The sequence below is a fragment of the Lytechinus pictus genome, chromosome 17 (assembly GCF_037042905.1).
Source record: "Lytechinus pictus isolate F3 Inbred chromosome 17, Lp3.0, whole genome shotgun sequence".
Classification (NCBI taxonomy): domain Eukaryota; kingdom Metazoa; phylum Echinodermata; class Echinoidea; order Temnopleuroida; family Toxopneustidae; genus Lytechinus; species Lytechinus pictus.
In genome coordinates this window covers 7,716,955-7,737,846 of record NC_087261.1, presented here as the reverse complement: position 1 = coordinate 7,737,846, position 20,892 = coordinate 7,716,955, and the positions used below count along the sequence as shown (strand labels likewise).

Sequence of the window (20,892 nt, the reverse complement as noted above, 5' to 3'; positions counted from 1 at the left end):
CCCTTGTGGGCAACAGTTAACCGCATCAATGAAACCCATTTAATAGGTTGGATAGTCTTGTACTCAGACATTTTGTAGGCGTGATTTATCATCTAGCTCTCTCTCTTTGCTCCTACCTGTCATCTCTCCCCCGGGCTCTCCCCATCCCATAAACATACTCTCTCTTCCTCTCTCCTCTTTCTTCTATACTCTTAAGCTTGTCGTCCGTGATCCCTTTTTTCTTCTTTATCTACTTCTCCCTCTGCTTCCTCTTCTGCTTCTTAATTCTTCTTCCCTTCTGACTCAGATCCTCCTTCTTCCCCCTTCTTCCCCCTTCTCCTATCTGTTTCACTATCGACTCCACTTTCCATCTGTGCAATTAATGAGTGCTTACTCACTCATTTATATCTATTGCGATCTAATTTTTCATACTTTAAGAAATATTATTTATCAGTATTATCATCGCCACGCTAAACCTAAAAGTTGTGAAGTGATTTACACCACTCTCATTTACATAAGAAACAAAAAATACATTTATAGAACAGTATACTGGTCTATGAATTAGACTAGTCAATGATAACGAGTTTGCTGTCTTTCAGATTGAAACACTGACTTCCGAGTTCCCGAAGATTGCCTACATGGGAAACTCGGAAGTCAATGTTTCAATTTAAACGAGGCCAAACGCGTTCGTTTGATAAGGACACATGAAGAGCGTTGACAGCACGCTCAGCAGAGAGACATACATGTATACACTGAATATAACATATCTTGGCTTATACTCGGTCCTTTTCAGCCATTCAAAGTTATATCTGGGATAGCTATCAATTTAAGAAGTCCTATTCATAAAATGAAGATGAAATAACTAACAAGAAAACGAATCATGATGTCCAGAAATTCAAGCCAGTCAGATTTATCTGCACTTACGTTAAAACTAAAAACCACAGCCAAGAACCAGTGATGGGCTATGACTATTGTGTAAATAACATATTTTGGCTACTCCCTTCGAAATGCAAGTTGATCATGTCTGTGTTTAGAGGGTTCTTGAGTATATGTCATCTATTACCAGTTCAATTTTCATGCTTTAAAGCTTATTCTGGGATACCAATTCTTGTTAATAACTTTTCCATTATAAGAGACAACTTTTGGTACAGGAGAGTTTCATTCAACCATAGAGCTATTCAACCATGCAGCTCAGTCGGAATTCAGTAGTTGTATATTCTGTGGTTATCAAGCCCTTATCGCACCCGAGGGCATTCTGCGGTCTGGGGGAAGATAAGGTTTCTTGTGGGTGCTGCAGAGAAGTCAATGTTTCAATTCCGAGTTTGCCAGGGCTAACTCGGAGAGCTTTTAACGGGACATTTTCGTAATGATAAATAATGATTATTTGTATATAATGGTAAACTGTAAAAATTGTTTATGAATAATGATTATTTATAAATAATGGGATATTGAAACAAAATTGTTATTCATAAATAATGAAACACGATAAATTTTCATTATTTATAAATAATGAGGTAGATATTTCATTATTTAACAAATAATCTTTATTTATAAATAATGGGAAACTTGACAAACTTATTTATAAATAATGGAAAAACGAATTGCAATTATTTATAAATAATGAAGTATGTAGTGTCATTATTTATAAATAATGAAAAACAAAAATAATTATTTATGAATAATGAAAAACAAATAATCAGTATTTATAAATAATGAAAAACAAATAATCATTATTTATAAATAATGAAAAACAAATAATCATTATTTATAAATAATGAAAAACAAATAATCATTATTTATATATAATGAAAAATAAATAATCATTATTTATAAATAATAAAAAATAAATAATCATTATTTATAAATAATGAAAAACAAATAATCATTATTTATAAATAATGAAAAACAAATAATCATTATTTATAAATAATGAAAAACAAATAATCATTATTTATAAATAATGAAAAACAAATAATCATTATTTATAAATAATGGAATGTCGAACTATTATTATTTACAAATAATGAAGTATTACTTGGAATTATATATAAATAATTAGAAATGTTATTTTATATAATAGTAATTATTTACAAATAAAATGTAAATTATATATAAATAATAGTTATTATTTAGTAAATAATGATTATATAACAAATAATTGTTCTATATAATATTGGTACAATCGGCGCCTCATAGCCGTAGGCCCTATTTTTATACACTGTACACTTAGGTGGTTTCATTGGATTCTGTTTGAATTCATTTTGAGATTGTTACCACAACTGGTATTTATCTTACAGTAATAGATCAAGATCATGTAGTAACAATATCCATTCTCTTTCAGGAAGGAAAACCAAACCGAGAATGGTGGCTGGCCACAACTTCTTGGGTGCCCTTTATATACCATTGACACAGCATGGGACATTCCTGGAGGTAGGAACAGGGGTCACCGGTCTCTATCTATCTCAACAAGACAAGATGAAGAGTTTGGTTGCCACTGTTATCACACCAGGTAATAATCAATTAACAGCTATATTAAACAATTTAAGCCTTAAGGCCACCGCACACCTTACGACCGGACTTGTCTGCGACTGGCTTGCGACTGAGTGAGGGGAGATGAATCACAAGGTAGTCATAATCCTCGACACCGCACACCTTGCGATCCGACTACCATGTTGTCTGCGACTAACGCATGCGTTTTTTGCTTTTTGCCAGCAACTGAGAAAATGTGCTTACTACTGCGTATGCACATTGTTTATCATATAATCTAACTTTCAGCCAATCAGACAGCAGAGTTGCACGACACGTATATATACGTGTCGTGCAACTCTGCTGTCTGATTGGCTGAAAGTTAGATTGAGCTTGCGATCCAGTCATAAAGATTTGACATGTCAAATCCTTACGATTTTCCTTGCGACATGTCTCTGACCGGTCTGCGACTATCAAGCTGACAAGATCAGTGACGTCACATCTTCCCTCACTCAGTCGCAAGCCAGTCGCAGACCAGTCGGGTCGTAAGGTGTGCGGTGGCCTTTAGATTTCAGTATTTTTGGGGGACAAAAAGGGTACCAAAAATATTTTAAGTCAGTGAGAGGGGCATTTACAGAGATGCCAACCGTTACGGATTCGCCGTATTTGTTCCGATTTTATTCCTCCAATTACGGTGTTACGGCAACAATAAAAAGGTTACGGAAAAAACAACTACAATACATGTGTATTGTGTATTGCTTTGCTGTGCATGTGTATACATGTATATGCGTTTATTGTGCATGTATATGCGTGTATTGTGTATACATATATCGTGCATGCAGCGTGTGTGTGGCCTACGGTAAACCAACGGGAGTTTCTCTACTATAATTTATAAACGCGCGCACTGCCTACTACGTTCATTGAGTTATGCTTTTATCAAGGCTTTCTGATTAGAATTATCGATATCCTGGCCAGCAATCAATGCGAGCAACAAGTTCCGAACGCACGCACATAGACAAGCACAAATCAGCGGCACGAATCGCGGTATAATAGCGACTGGTAAATACGACTGTAAAGATGATGACGTCATCCAAGATGGCAACTTACGATGACCAACGAAGGAATCGAGGATGACTAAGTTTTGATCATCATTTGAAAGGAATTAGCGGTAACTGCGGTCTAAGGTACGATGTTTCTGAATTTTATATATTTTCTCGTAAGTTTGGATGTAATTATTTTTTCATAATGTGACATTTGATGTACCAAAAACGATCCGAAAATCGGGTTTCCGCCGAATGTTAGATCTAACGTTACTGCTGCATGCTGATACGGAGCTCCTTGGGTTACGTACGTATCAGCTAGCCCAGAGCTCCCTGGGTTAGCTGATACGTTGTCTTAATGTACGGGCCAACAACTCTTCAGTCTATGTATTGGTGAGTGGAGCCAACGCGGTTCAGCTGAACAACCAAAATACAGAGGCTGAAGCTTTTGGTCTAGCGTTCTATGAGAAACACACAACTAACTACCGTCAGTTTTTCAAACCTAATTGACTTCAAAGTCATCGATCACAACAAGGTAAGAAGCCACTTGGTCCTCCCCCCCCCCTCCCCTAAATTTGAGGTGGGGGCAGATCCCCCCTCCTAATTTTTTTTTTTTTTTTTTTTTTTTTTTTTTTTTTTTACCTGTGACATGTGTCCATCCCAAAATTAAAGGTGGACCCCCCTAAATTTTTTTTTTCTTGGACACTGTCCCGGCCCGCGATGAGTTTCAGTATTTTTGGAGGACACCTAGTGGCATCCCTGTATAAACGATGCTACTTCGCGGGATGTTCCTGAGAAACTCCCATTTGTTCCTGACAAATATGGTAAATATTCCTGACAACCATCCCTTTAGGTTGGCATCTCTGCATTTAGGCCAATGGAAAGGGCAGCCAAGGCTGTAGCATTGTGGGCAATCACATGGCATTTAAGCCCTGGGCCCCATCTTACAAAGAGTTGCGATTGATCCAATCAAACACAACTCTGGAAAGCCAGCAACGTTAACATCTATTATGTATGTTTGATCAAAATATTTTATTGATATGATGTACATATTCATGCATAAATTGTTTTCTTGAAAATTCTTTGTGCTTCTCTTTGTTTTTTACAAAGGACATTGTGCAAATTTCTGTTAGAAAAAATTATGACACTGATGGATTTCCATAGGGTTACGATTGAATGGATCAGTCATAACTCTTTGTAAGACAGGGCCATGATGTGCCAACTGATTTCCTTGATTTGATATGATGCTCTGATTTCCCTTTGTGCTGGGTAATATTTCAATATTATGATGAAATGATGCAATATTGAAAAATTATTGAATACTTGATATTTAAAGGTAAATTGCCAAGTCGTCTATTGCCAACTCGATCACTTGGTCTACCTTCATTTGGTCCAATCATCACTTCGTCTAATCACCAGTTTGTCTATAACCATTTCGTCACATAACCACTTGGTCTGATATCCATTTCATTTTCATTCATTTCGCCAAATTAACACTTGGTTCCATTTAATAGGCAAAATGGACTTAACCCTAACTAGGCCAGGCTTTTTTGGCTGTTCTGTGGCTGGGGGGGGGGGGGTTGATTCAACCCCCCCCCTGAGATCTCGGCCGCCGATCGCGCGAGCGCTGCAAAAATTTGCACGCTGGTAGTGTGCGATGTAATCTACAAGGCTGTATGGTAAAATTTTCCAAAATAATGAGATTTTATTTTATATGAATTAATTATACTAATTTATGCATAAATCATACTTTTTGCTCTAATTCACTAAATAAAGCTCCTAGAATGCTAATTTTTGGTAAAAATATTCTGTCGCATTCTTAACAATGGCAGTTGAAAAAAAATTCGGTTTGGAAATCAATTTCTTATGTATTTTATTGTTTTATGAATTTCTTATGTATTTCTTTGTTTTTCAACCTTTTGTTTTTCTTTGTTTTTTTCACCAGATTTATTGCACAACCTTTTTGAAGCATAATTATGCTAAAATCAATTGCTTTCAGCTGTTTAAAGTAAAAATAATCATATCTTTATGAATAAGATGAGAAAACTCAATTTGCATTGACTTTGTACACAAAATTACGTTTTGGAACAATTTTTGGTCTGACATGCACTTACAAAATGTTGCGTAATTGCAGAACCGCATACCCGGGCGTCGTAAATTTGGTCTCAAAAGATGCGCGAGATTTAAAAATATAAACTCTGCGAGTGGCGCGGTCCAAAAATTTCGCGCGGCGGAATGATCGCAGAAAATGTTGAGGGGGGGTTGATTCAACCCCCCCGGTCATTTTAGGGTTAAATGGCTATTGGACCAACAGGTAAGACGAAATGGTGAGTGTATGTCGAAATGGCAATTAGACCATGTGGATAGTGGACTGATAGTAGACCAAGTGATAGTAGACGAGTTGGTTGGACGAATTGGCATTAGACCACCTGAAAATGAATCCTTGATATAATGGCTAATTTATGAAATATGTTGATATACATGTATATCACAGTAACATGATATGACCAAAGTGTTGTCAATTATGAAAAGTTAATCACTATTAAAAATGCTGCTATCGCTTTTTAATAAACGAACTCAAAACTTAAGTTCGTACCCACATGCCCACTTTTCATGGACATGCAAGCACTGATGAAAGCCTGTACATGTACATTACATGAAAGACCCCGTTCTCATTACACTTTCTAAAACTAGTTTACTGGAAACCGGTTTAGGAAACCAGTTTGGACGATCGCTTTGCTAGCGTTCCCATTTGATCACCCGAAAGTGGTTTTCAAAATCACTTCACGTAAAGCGATCTTGTTGCTATGGGAACGCTTTTAGTGGGGTGATACGTTTTGCGCGAAATTCAAAACTGCGGCGTAGGCATTCTACACACAGCATGTGAAGGAGCGCGCTGAAAATGTGTGAAGAATGCTTCTTGAAGAACGGTTGTTTTCTCGCTTTTACACTAAAACCAGTTTAATGAGGCAAAGTAATCTTGAAAACTACATGTACATCGCGAGGTGGTTTTATGAACCGATTTGGAAGATCGCTTCCAAGATTGCTTTGACCGTTCTCATTACACGTTAAACTAGTTTCCACTAGTAAATACTAGTTTCCACTTAACTAGTTTTAGGAAGGTAGTGAGAACGGTGCCTAATTTTTCCCTTCCTTTCTTTCACAAATTGTAGTTCATAATGTGTTTAATGAATTTTTTGTCTTGGCTATATATCGTGTTATCAGCAATAGATGTATTTTGCTGGAGTAATCAACCATGAAATAGGTCCATGAAGCAATTGAAATCAAATATCAACCAGTACTAGACTCTACATGTAGATTTGACATTTAATACAATAATGTTTTTCTTAAAGGTCAAGTCCACCCCAGAAAATGTTGATTTGAATCAATAGAGAAAATTCAGAGAAGCATAATGCTGAAAATTTCATCAAAATCGGATGAAAACTAAGAAAGTTATGACATTTTAAAGTTTCGCTTATTTTTCACAAAATATATGCACAATTTAGTCACATGCAAATGAGAGAATCAATGATGTCCCTCACTCACTATTTCTTTTGTTTTTTATTGTTTGAATTATACAAAATTTAAATTTTTACAGATTTGACAATAAGGACCAACTTGACTGAACCATAAAATGTCAAACAATAGTAATTCCACATGTTCAGTGCAAAATAAAATTTTGTTTCACAGGACAACAATGAGGAGAAAATTAGAATATTCCATATTTCATATAATAAAATACAAAAGAAATAGTGAGTGAGTGATGCCATCAGTTCCCTCATTTGCATACTGACCAGGATGTGCATATAACTATTTTGTAAAATTAAGTGAAAATTGAAAATGTCATAACTTTCTTATTTTCCATCCGATTTTGATGAAATTTTCAATGTTGTGTTTGTTGGATTTTTCTCTTTTTATTCAAATCAACATTTTTTTTGGGATGGACTTGTCCTTTAAGTTTGCAAAGAACGGCCTACGTACAATAATATATTAAAAGAAGTAACAAAATTGAATTAATGAAAGAATATTGGAGAATAAGCATACACAAATCAAGTTTTAAGTATTGATCCTTTTTTTTTTAAATAGGAAAAAATATGTTAAAAGGGAAATTAAATTTTGCTGATTGGCAAAAGTTTTAACAACATGATACAAATATGAGAAAGTTAGGAATTTTCTAAACCAATCATGCTCATGTATTTTGCCTACAGTTTTTATATATATTTTGGAAGCTTCTGTTTGAAATGCAATATTTGTAATAATTTCAACATCCTTGTATTGGTCAACTGAAAAGAATAAATCAAAGCTGTCAGGGTCCTTTTTCTACTGGTACTTTCACTGGTACATGTATATTTTGAGTGCTCCATGTGGTACCGGCAAAAAAAAAATTGTCAAAATAAAAAATATATACATAGTATACATACAGTACATGTACATGTATCTGTCTGCAAAACTCATTCATCAAGTTTTGGCATGTCAAGAGGTTGTATCATAAAGCTGTTTGTAACTAGTTATGTAAGATTTAAAGTTCAGGGGCCCATCAATCGCAACTATGGAAAGCCAGCAAAGTCAACATATAAAATGCATGTTTGTTCAAAACAATTTCTAGATGTAAATGTATATTATATGTATTTCTTGACAATTTAGTGTGTTCTGCTTTGTGTACAAAGGACATTTTGCAAATTTGCTGTAGAAAAAATTATGAAACTGATGGATTTCCATAGAGTTACAATTGATTGGATCAATCGTAACTCTTTGTAAGATGGGGCCCAGATCAACTGCAAGTTGAAAATGATGGGGTAAAAGTAAAGCTTCTCATCAGACATGAATGAAGATTTTGAACTTGTTACTAAGCAGATTCACTCTTCTTTAACCGCACTGATTGGAGCAAAGTCAACAAGAATGACATCTCAAGAAAGTGTACAGAGTGAAATATGCACAGAAAAAGCATTATTTTGTTCATTGCAGGGATGTCACTTTTTAGATTTTCTCTAGAAAATAATAATTTCATAACAGGGAATAATTTTGCTTTACAAATTTGAATAGCATTTTTGGTTTCTAAGAGAAAAGCTCTCAACCAAGTAATGTACAGTCCTACGTAAAAATATGCTATACAAAATGCATAGCAGTCTTTCAAAAATGTGGAGCATATTGCGATGCGATACCAGGAAAATTATTCTGTGCATAATTTTAGAACTTTAGACTTTAGAGATTGGTTTATTAAGGGATAAGGGCAAGATCCTGTGGGCTTGAAACCAATGGGGCAAGAAAACGTCTTATCCCAAAGGGAGAGCTGCACTGATGTCTACAGTTTATCCTGAAAAGTGTGACAATTGACATTTATGATCATGAATTCAGATTATATTTCAATTTCCTGCTGCATGTGTGATTTATGACAGAGAATCACATTGGCAATTTCATCCAAGTTTTAAAAAGTCATCTGTATTTTTACTTCTAGCTTTATAAATTACCACTCCTCAGGTTACAATGTATCTAAAAGTCATGGCAATTTTAGGCATGATTTTATACAAGTTTGAATGATAATATGTATAAGTACCTGGTAGTTCTATTAGGCTAAATTTCATTGTGCGTGCCGATCAGTTATATTTTATGTGAAGCTGCCTTTGAAATTGCTTAAACTCCCACTTCTCTAATTATAAAATACACCAATGTGCATTCAGATTCACCACCAAACAGAAAAGAAATCCCCTTCCAAAAAAAATTATTATATCTATTATGAATAGATATACATGTAGCTATAGATCAAAATGTCATTTCATTTTGACATTCATATTTTTAAAGCGAAAATTATGTTATTCCTTTTTCTTACATTCAAATTTAGTCTCGTAATTATGTATGTGGCATTATGTGCATATCTTTTCTTGGTTCAGATATGATTTCTGACCTGTCATATACAGAACTGAACAGAGCAGTACTGGAACTGAGTATGTAGCTTGAAAAAGGAGCCATCTTTTCTAGAACATCCACTTTTAAGGATTTTTCAAAAATCAAAGATAGGCTTTTAGTAATGATATGCATTTATTTTGCACAAAAACTATTTCTATGTTTATGTTTATGATATTAGCATGTAACTGGTACAGTATAGTGTGCTTGTACCCACAATGCCTGCATTAGCTGTGTGATATGCATTTCCAAATATCCATTATCATTTAATTTGTTTTCATGGGTGTATTTTTGTATTATGCACCTTTTTATTTCCTGAAAGTGCTTTAGTGCTTTTTAATGGTCAATTATGGAACTTCAATTACGTGCTGCTGGTAGTGGAAAAATGATGCATCCTCTACCAGACATGATTCTGTTGGTTCATACATTTCTTTGTTTATTGTCTTTTTTTTTGGGGGGGGGGGTTACAGTATTATTGTGATTTGGTGTGTGACATGTACTTATGTAATTTTGTAAACACTTTACCCGGGCATTACATGTTTGGTCTCAGAAGTTGTGCAAGACTTCAGAGTAAAAAATCAGGGAACGACTTGCTCAAAAAAAAAATCACGCGGCGGATTTATTGCGAAAATGTCGAGGGGGATTATTCCCCCCCCCCCCCCCCCCCCCCCCCCCCCCGAGTAAGGTTCAGTGCATGTTAGGACATACATGATGAGAACAGGGTCAAAACTATGTTCTCATTTACTTTCTTGAACTGGTTTTCCTTAAACCAGTTTGGGAAACCGGTTTAAAAAATGGCTTCACCCGTGTTCTCATCATCGTCTTGAACTGGTTTCCAGAACCACTTCACATAAAAGTGGTCTTCTTGCTATTGAAACGTTGTGGGTCTAGCACACCACCTATATGTAAACCTATACCTAGTATAAACCTATTATTAACTGATGGTTTGTATTGCAAGTAACTTTAATAGTTTTGATCGGTTTGAAGTAGTTTCTGAGGTGTGACTTTTTTATGGAATTGGAAATATAAATTGAATTCATAATAGCTCAAGCAAGGTTGGGAATATAATTGTGAAATGTCTTTAACTTGTATTCCATGAAATCTATTCATAGAGTTTTCTTTCTTTGTTGATTCTTTTCAGAGCCTCTGCATGATGAATTGGTTCAATTATCGAACTCCTACGATGCTTTTATTGGAAGTGTCTCATCTAGAAACATCAAATCATTGGTGAAAAACCTAGTCCAAGATCCAGAGGTATTTCCTTGTTTTGTATTTGCCTGGCATTGATTATTCTAGAGCTTGTTTTTAGTTTGTGAACAGAAATTCAAATTTGAGTATACGTGTCTTATACTATGGATCCTACTAGAACTACATGTAGTAAGATTGGATGTAAACACAAGTACCGGTACAAACTATTTCTCTTGTATGTTTTTTTTTTAATACCGTCTTTCCAAATACAAGTACATGAACATAATGTATAAACTTTGAAAGAATTGTATTCATTTTGATTTAATAATAAGATTTTTGATGCCATACTTAAATTTAAATATCATTTTATTTTGAACCTGTTTTAAGCTTTGTTGAATTAAAAAAAATGATTGTTTTCAGAGCTTGAACTCTTTTGTCTTCAACATGATTGAGACTCATTTTGTGTGAAAAGAAGTGATCTAAAGTGTAATGTTTGCAGGTACATGTAAATTTATCTTACAATGAAAATATCAAATATAAGAAAAATCAGGTGACTCACCCCTGACCTTTTGAATTAATTTGTTTTAAGACCGCTTCTTAAGGATGGAATGGTATCAAAATTAAATGTGGATAAGATCTTTGCATACATTATAGCTTTCATTTCCTTAACCGAATTCATAGAGTAAGTGTTTTGAATAAAAAATGTGGAAATTTCCCTGTTAACAGAGCAAGTTCATTCTACGTAATTCCATGTAAAGAAATATCAGATGATATAATTACTTGGCACCCTTCTTCGACTTCCAAGGATAAATTTGTTTTAGGCAGCAAATATTTTCATTCCGCAAGGGTACATGACCTGTACAATATATTTTTTCCACACAATTACCTGTATTTGCAAAGCATTTAATCCTAGAAGAATACATAGAAGTTCAATTCCAATTGCAAACATGACTGTTTGCTAAGAACTGGACTTTTAACCTTTTCTTGCTCTCTTCTTTTTTTTTTTTTTGGGGGGGGGGGGGGGGGGTAATGAGTAGCACTACAAAAGAATGGGTATTGGAAGAAGTCACAGTTTACCATTCTCATAAATGATTTCCATTTCTACACTCCATTTCTTTCCCTCTCTATTTTTCAAATTGATGTGTACACTCTTTTAATATTTTTTTTGTAACTTAGTTGTTGTTTTTATTCAAATTCTTTACTAGTTTGTTGATTTTGTTGATTTTGAAATGTGTGTTTCTCACAATCTAATAAATTGATTGCAATATGTTTTTTTCAGTAATGAATGTTAATCAGGGAGTAGCCTAGATATGTCTATTTGGCTTTTTTTACTCCCTCACATCCCATTAATTACCCTATGTAATTTGTTAATTTTGTTATTTTGTCATTTTACAATACATTACTCCATTACTATGGAATCATTTTGATTGATTTGATTTGATCTCGATGTATAGTAGGTTATATGTTTTTTTTAGATGTGAAATAAATGAATTCTCGCTACCCCAAATAGCGATTTCGCCGAGATCCGGGAAAAAATCCCTGTAACGCGCATTGCATTATGGGATAGCTTTTCGGTATTACAACTTCCTGTTCGGAAGTCCAATGCACTGTTTTGCCATTGAGATCAACAGTGCCGTCATCCACAACACAACGTTGCTTTCGCTCGGAAAGTTCGTGATCACAACCCTCTCTTTCACGATACAGTTTAACGGCCTTTTCTGCTAAAGTCACTAATTCTGCCCGACGCTTTCCATTGCACGTATTCCTCTGTCAGTTAAGATTTTTTTAAGTTCCGAAACTGATTTTTTATCCATTTTGTAAACGGAATGAATGCTGTAGTGTATATATTTAGCGTCTAGTCGAATACGATCGTGATGTCAGGCCAGTCGCTAAATGCAAAATTGTAAGATATTCATTTTTTGTTTTATTTTTTATAACCAAATAAAAACATGAATAAAAATTATTTTCACGTGAAATATATATATATTTTTTATTTATAATTCAAATGGAATAAAAACTGACCAAATTAAACAAAATGTATTAAAATCTGTACATATTACGTTGATTGGCATCAATTTCAGCGTGGTGGAAAACTCAGTATCGCGAACCTCGCGCGAGCATGCATTACTCTGAACCGGAAGTGGTGATGACGACCCGACGGAGTGAAAATTATCTCGTCTCGCGCATTATGAGATTTTTGTTCCTATTTGGGGTAGCGAGAATTGAATCTGAATTTGAATTTACAAACATAGAGGTGTTGCAATTATGTACATTTTAAGCAGCAAATATGCATGAAGTTTGAAGCATACCTTTGATTGATCTTAATTTTTTAATGAATTTGTTAAATAAAATTTGTGGGTTGTTGAAGCCTCCCTTTTATATGCTGACTTATTCTCACCACCTCTTATTGCTTCTTTTCTCTCATTGCTTCTTTTCTCTCATTTAATGTTCTTCACCATTTTGTCTTTCCTTTTGTTTTGTTTTTGTTTTTATCTGTGTTTCTCTCACTCTGCCCAGTGCCTGCCTTTTGTATGTCTGACTGTTTCTTATGCAGTCTTTTTCTGAGTCTTTAAGGCAGTGTTTATGCTTCCACTTTTCAGGCCAGAATCAGCGTTTCCATACGTGATTAGCCCAAAACACGGTTGCGTCCATGCTTACTTTCATTTAAATGACTTTTCAGAACGCCGATTGTAAACTTACAAAAAGGTGTGTTTTTCTAAACGTCGTTTGACCAGAATCAGGCTTTCTGGGGAAGTATAAACAGGACCGCGATCGTAAACATGTTTAAATGACGACATTTGGTATGCATCCGGTGAGATGAAAATCCGCGGGGAAATACTGTCACATGGTTCTTGTGACAGGGACTTACCTCCATGGAATTACCTCTCATCTCTCTCTTATGCTTTTCACACTGCACTTTTTGTCATAAATTGGTGGGGCTAAGGGGGGGGGGGTCTTAGCCCCACCAATTTCCCGGGGTTAAGCTTAGCCCACTTCGTTTTCACACTACGTTTTAGCAAAGTGGGCTAGCACGGTAAATAGTACGGTACTATCTGGCCCTGCAAAAAAGCAGGGTTAGCCGGCATATTGCGGTGCTAGCACCACAATTGCGGTGCTAAGAGATGCAGTGTGAATCGAAACCGGGCTAAGGAAAAGTGGGGCTAAGCATTAGCCAATTACAGAAGTCGAAATTGCACGTTAATCGCGCTCTGTATGGTAAAATCATCATATTAATGAGCTGTGTGATTGCCCGGGGTTAAGGCATTAACCCCGGCTAAGCAAATAGTATGGGGTTAAGAAAGACAGTGTGAATCGAAAAAAAGATAGTATGGGGTTAAGGATAGTCCGGGGTTAAGGATAGTATGGGGTTAAGGAAATGCAGTGTGAAAAGCATATTAGATTCTATTATTGCATGTATGAGCTGTGTGATTGCCCGGGGTTAAGGCATTAACCCCGGCTAAGCAAATAGTATGGGGTTAAGAAAGACAGTGTGAATCGAAAAAAAGATAGTATGGGGTTAAGGATAGTCCGGGGTTAAGGATAGTATGGGGTTAAGGAAATGCAGTGTGAAAAGCATATTAGATTCTATTATTGCATGTATGATTATTAAAGGGGAATCCAGCCTTGGCCATAAATGTTGTGTTGAGAAGGAGAAAAATAAATTAAAATGAATGGTGAAAGTTTGAAAGAAATTGGACAAGCAATAAGAAAGTTATAGCTGCTTTAAAATTGAGATCACTAATAGTATGTAGATTTCAAATTGGCAACTGGGTAAGTAAATTATGACAAGGGGCAAGGACAACTTTCCCATAGGCCATGTACTTTATTATCAGGGATTTGTGGTTTTCTCCTAATTTCTCCTAAGTACCCATTCCCCTGGGGCAGTAATCTAAATATAACCCAGGTAGTATATTGTTTAATGTCCTCATGAAAGAAAAATATAATTTGAAATAAAACTTTAGGGAAAAATGACATTTTAGCCATAATATGTATTGGAGTACTAGGAAGAGTAGTCCTTGCCTTACATCACTATGACATCCCATATGCGGCCAATTTGAAGTCTTCATGAGTATAGTGATTACCAATATTTAAAACTTTTCAAAATTCATAACTTTCTTGTTCTGTGTCCAATATTGTTCAGACTATCACCTATCAACTTGTCTGATTTTTCTTTTTCTTATAAAAACAAGTTTTTATTTGGGTTGGATTCCCCTTATCACTATTACTATTCCTCTAAAATTTAGATTAAAAAAAACAAAAAACGGAACATGAGTTAATATGATGAGGAGGCATCACTGAGCCAAAAGCCCCAGTAGCATTTTTTTAAATAAACAAATAGATGTCTTATTATTTTCTTATGTATACTTTAATATTCTATATTTTATCTTACTATTATCCTCACCATGGTGAAAATTCTATAGCTATGTCAAGTACACTGTAGCTCCAATGCAATTACTTAAAGAATGAAAATTGTTCGAAGTTAAATAATAGTCGACCATAACAACACTCAGGGAAACAAACCTTTCGAAAAATGGCGCGCCCAATTTGACCTGACTTTCCTGCTCAACGAAAATTACGATGCAAAGCCAGCTGCAGATCGCGATTTTGCCTCTGAAAAATTAAGCATAAACAGCACCTCCAGAACCACGTTTGCGATCGGTGTTCTGAAACGACCTTTGAAAATGCTGATTCTGTCTACACAGTGGAAGCATAAACACACCCTAAGTCTCTCTGTCTCTATCTGTATCATCTATCAGTCTCTTTGTCCCCCTCTATCTTGCTATCTCTCTCCCTGTGTCTGTGTCCCTTGCTCTCTTTTAATCTTCCTCTCTCACTTCCTTCTTGGAATAAAATAGCTTTGAGTTTTTGTTTGTTTAATATTGCAATGAAAAACCTCTACAAGTCTTTGTTATACATCATAAAAGATCATCTTTATTATATGATATCAATACTTAATAACAAGACGTGGTTGGGATATTTCCCAACCTGAGTTATATTTCCAAGTCAACTGGGCAGGAAATACAAATCTCTCGCTTAAACTCTGTACACAAATGCTCATCTCGGACGCTGTTTGGACAAAATAGCTTTGAGTTTTTATTTGTTTAATATGGCAATGAAAAACCTCTACAAGTCTTTGTTATACATCATAAAAGATCATCTTTATCATAATGATATCAATACTCAACAAAACATGGTTGGGATATTTCCCAACCTGAGTTATATTTCCAAGTCAACTGGGCAGGAAATACAAATCTCTCGCTTAAACTCTGAACACAAATGCTCATCTCGGACGGTGTTTGGACAATATGACAAAAATGGGAATTATACCAACCCTAGAATGAATTCAAATGTATTAATCCATTGATTACTGAATTCTGAAATTCAAATAGACTTTGTACAGGGATCTCCCAGTTCCAGGTGACAACGGGTTAATAGTCTTCTCTGATTTTTATCTGAAGGTGTTCTTTGGTTCCATATTGCTGAGTAACCTGACGGCGTTAATAGGAGATAACTTGCCCCACGAGTTTGAGAAGCTCCTTGGGCAAGTCATTCTCTTAGCCAAGGAGACCTACATAGCTGCCCCTTCTACAGATTCATACACCGTAAGTATCATATAATTTCTGGTTAGGGGAAAAAATTACTCTAGGTTCAGGGGGAATTGACCCCCCCCCCCTCCCCCATGCTTTTCAGGGAAAGTTTGCCCTGATGAAAACTTTGTTGTAAAACTACCAGAAAAATGATGAAAAATACTCATGAGGAATTGGGAAAATCTGCCATAGATTAAGAAAGTTATTAGAAGTTGAAATTTTTTATTTTTGATGTCATATGCCAGCAGCTGCGCCATATGTTATGTCATATAGCATGCATAAATTTCAATTTTTTAATGGTTCATGACGACTCTTCCTTCAGGAACGGGTGTAAAATGATTTTTCTGTTGATAAACTGAAAGTACATTAAAAACCATTTTAATCTTTTGAGAAAAATAAAATTTCATTGATTTTTATGAGACTGTATTTGGGGAAGCTGTTCGCAAAATGATGTCACATATCAAAAAATTAGAATCCTAATGGCTTTTCATATCTGTATAGGATTTTCCTCAAACCTTCATCAATATCTTTTTTATTATTTTTCCTTCTATTATTAATTTTTTTTTTTCAGGGTGAACTTCCCCTGTAACTCTTTGCCAAACGCTTCACAGTCCACAAGTTGTGTGTATAAACTCATGCATAACCTTACACGCCCTTTAATGAAGCACCCACCGGTATCTAATATCAAAATGCTTTGCATTGCAGGTTTGATATGATATCTGTTGAAATATATACATGTATACATTATAGTCTTTGATAACATTATATGATATGGAGACAAGGAAGGAGCCAGGTTGGTATAAAAAGATAAGAAATTATATTGATGGGAACTTATTGGTAGGATAGACTCAATATATTAAAGATACAAAAAAAAATGGCAATAGAAAATAATTTAAGCATTCATCTCTGGTCTGTACATAACTTTTTCTTTTTTTTAATATAGATTTTACTATTGTACATACATGTATACTTTCAGTTTGGTCTGACGAAACTGTTTGAAATGAAATGTTTACTCGAAATCATGATTTAAATTCTTATAACCCCACTGAATTTGAAATATGAAATGAAGAAAGAAAATTAAGTAAAGTTATTCTTTTCTTGTTAAATTAAGCTGTCTAAAGCCTTCCAATTGTCATCTTCAATCAGGATAGTGTGACATTCAGAATGATTATAAAACATGGAAAATATATTGGGTATAGCAGGGTGCTACATAACTTTATAGAAGCACTTGCCCAGTCGGGCAAGTAAATTATTCAAATAGTTGGAATGCACTTGCCCCAAAATGTATTTCACTTGCCCGAAAAAATCCTTTAAAAAAGTTTTACCTCTTCAAAAGAAAGTTTTGCGGTTTTATAAACCATTGACCTTTTCTCTCTTTTGACATGAACTGATCTACAATGTACTTGCCATGACCAAAATAAGGGTCAATATCATATCATATCGACCCTTATTTTGGTCATTCTACTTTGAGAATTTTGCTGGCCCAATTCGGGCAAGTAGTTTTGGTCTTTACTTCAAAACACTTGCCCGACTCTAAATTTTACTTGCCCTGGCCAATCGGGCAAGTGATTATGTAGCACCCTGGGTATAGTGAAATTTACATGGATCATCACTTTATTTAACATTCAAATTGTTCATTGATCAAAACAAAGGAATAAATACAAACATATGAGGAAGAGCGTCCAGGGGGGTGTTTCACAAAGATTTAAGTATGACTTAAGAGTCGCACTTAAATGCCTAGTTGCATACGTTATAAAAGGCATGGCCGCATTGGTGAGATCATGCGAAGAGGATGCGCACTACTATGTATTGATCAATGAGATTGCACTTCTCATATCGTGTATGCGTCGGCATTGGAGTGCGACTCTTAGTCATACTTAAATCTTTTTTAAACACCCCCCTGGACACTCTTCCTCATATGTTTGTATTTATTCCTTTGTTTTGATCAATAAACAATTTTAATGTTAAATAAAGTGATGACCCATGTAATTTTCACATCCAGCCAACCTCATACCCCTTTCACAAACCCATCCTCCAATTATCCGCCTAAGATTAATGCGGATAATTCAATAAAAATTGCATTCACAAACTCCGAAAATAATCCGCATTATTTTTTTACGAGCGCCCGACCTGAAAAAGGCGGATAATTGTCATGGCAACTGCACACGCCCCCTCCGATGGGGTTGTGTTGGAAAAGGGTGACCTTTGTGACCGCACCATGGCAATTATCCGCAGTACTTTGGAAATGCGTTCATAAAGTCAAAATCTGGTCCCGATGCCGCTATTATGCGGATAATTGCAGCATCGAAATACTGCGGATAACTCTGGTCCCTCTCCGATTTCATGACCAAATTATGCGGATATTATCCGCATAATTGGGTTTATGAAAGGGGTATTAGACTGATCATTCATATATTACAGAATTAAAGAAATAAAAGTCAAATACTGGGAACCGAAGTATGACGTCGTCTCCAATCTTCCCTTCTACATAGTACATCTTGGCAATTTCAAAGCCACCAATTAATTGATGTGGAGAGTGAATGTTTTTTTTCTTTTCGTCTGCATTTATAGTTATCATACATGAATACTTGGAATGATGTTCAGAATCTAGCTGAGAGGGCGTGCTATTCTGTTGACGTGATTTGTGCGATCTCCGCCGTGCAAATGGATTCTTTGGATCTACCAGCTCTTACGAAGGTCACACTTATCGAAGGTCAACGACCTTTGACCCGGAAGTATTGCTGTGATGATTCTCAGGAGGTGAATAATCTCGATCTCTTTCAATTCTTATCTGTTTACAGCTAAATGTTCAAATACTTGTCAACATTTATTTGGATATTTTTTTTTTTTTTGGGGGGGGGGGGTAATACGCCTAATGATAACAATATATAATTAGGCACTATAAAGTCAATTTTAGTTTTTCTGAGAACATGGGGTATCAAAATAAATTGGCCTTAAACATCCTTCTAAGAAACTTCTTAGAAGGAAGTAATTAAGCTATTATGATGAAATTATTATTACTGAAAATAATGGTAATGTGTGCCTGCATTGACTGTAAATTACCTTCTTTTTAAATTAAATTGAAACTGCTAGGAAACTGCAATTACAATTTTGAGATTAATAATGCTCTCTCTTTCATAAAAAATCACTCTCATTTGTTTGATTAATCACGTCTCTTGGTTTTCATTAAAGTACATGTAAAAAGTAATATGTATTCACAGCCAGATGCAAAAAGTCATATTTAATGAGATTTTGCCACGGTGCATTTCATCATTTTGATATAAATCCCTTTTATTGCATACCAATCAGTCATAAAACGCTTGAGCGGATTCAAAATTTAATTATTTCAACTGGAATACCCCGGGCCCATTATTGCAAAATTGATGAGGGTTTATAATGATCTGCTTCTCAAACGTCCTTATTAAAATTAATGGATATTCTCATTTATAGAACGAATCAATTTCATTTTGGTTTCTATTGCCACTCATTAAACATGGATTTCATATTTATCTTGTGTTTTATTATGTCTTATGAAACTGCAACTCCCATTAAAGTAGTACCAGGGCAAGGGTAGGTAGGCCGTTGACCTGGCATCATTAGTGTTTTGATGTTAAAATAATGATTTAACGCCCTCGATATTCAACAACCGCCTGCAATTCACTAAAAAGCACTAGCGTACCTACGGGGGGCAGAGGGGGCAGACTGCCCCCCCCCCTGACGAGTCACAACCCATGCAAGGGACATATCCCTGCCCCCCTGACGAGTCCTGAAGACCTTTTTTTTTTTTTTGCTTGTCAAATTTTTTTCTGGTACGAAATCCTTTATTTGTGGTTGAAGACCTTTTTTTTTTTTTGCTTGTCAAATTTTTTGGCGGACGAATTTGCCCCCCCTGTGGAAAATCCTAGGTACGCCACTGCTAAAAAGGCAAGGATTTCATTAGTATTAAACAACTGTGCATGTACATATAATTTTGGTGAAACAAAGCACAGCTTGTACTGCGAGTGGGTCAACTGTTTGATATGTCAATCATCACCCGTAATGAAAAATAAGTATTTTCTACATTTATTAAACCTAATGGCATGGCGTATTCTGAAGTCAGGATTAACTTAAACTCAGGTTTAAAGTTGTGGTTTACTATGGACAGCCAATAGTTGCATAAATCTCTAACTATATAAAATGTACAAGTATCAGCTCATTTTCCGCTCAAATCATTCTTATTTATAATTTGTTTCGGAAAGGTAAATAAGATAACTTTCTTCACCATTCACGAGTTAGGAAAGAGCACAGTAAGCATGAGAAACATGCAATGTAAGGAGAATTTTGACATGTTTGGCTTTCCATAATTTTAGCACAGAGTTAGACCATGGTCTAAGTTAAACCCGACTTCAGAATATGCAAAATACGGGCCAATGAGTATACCCTGATGATTAAACCTAGGTTTAACCCTAGTCTAAACTAGAACTTTTACCACACCTTTTATAATATACCAAATAATTCTATAAAATTCCTTGTATTTTCATTATTACAATTCTTCTCATTTCATGGCTTAATTATTTTTTTGACAACTTTATTTTGCTGCAGGATAAAAATAATTTTTCTAGGTGAATGAATCGACAACTAGCACGCCATAGAAATGTGGTCTGAGTTACATGTAAATGGCTATCAGATTACCACCAGTAATGTTTAGATGTTCTGATAAGGACAAATGCTCAAAAGCACAGCTCTAGGAA

The 20,892-nt window shown here is 35.2% G+C and overlaps 1 protein-coding gene across 2 annotated transcripts in view; it reads left to right on the top strand.

Moving 5' to 3' along the window:
* Positions 1 to 2,323: 2,323 nt before the first annotated feature.
* The window catches only part of LOC129280391 (uncharacterized), a 49,599-nt gene continuing 31,030 nt past the window's right edge, over positions 2,324 to 20,892 (top strand). For both annotated transcript variants that reach the window (XM_064111908.1, XM_064111907.1), the window contains exons 1-4: positions 2,324 to 2,488; positions 10,528 to 10,640; positions 16,034 to 16,177; positions 18,734 to 18,922. In XM_064111908.1, the coding sequence (XP_063967978.1) occupies positions 2,341 to 2,488; positions 10,528 to 10,640; positions 16,034 to 16,177; positions 18,734 to 18,922 (594 nt within the window). In that variant the 5' untranslated portion in view covers positions 2,324 to 2,340. The remainder of the gene's footprint in view (positions 2,489 to 10,527; positions 10,641 to 16,033; positions 16,178 to 18,733; positions 18,923 to 20,892) is intronic.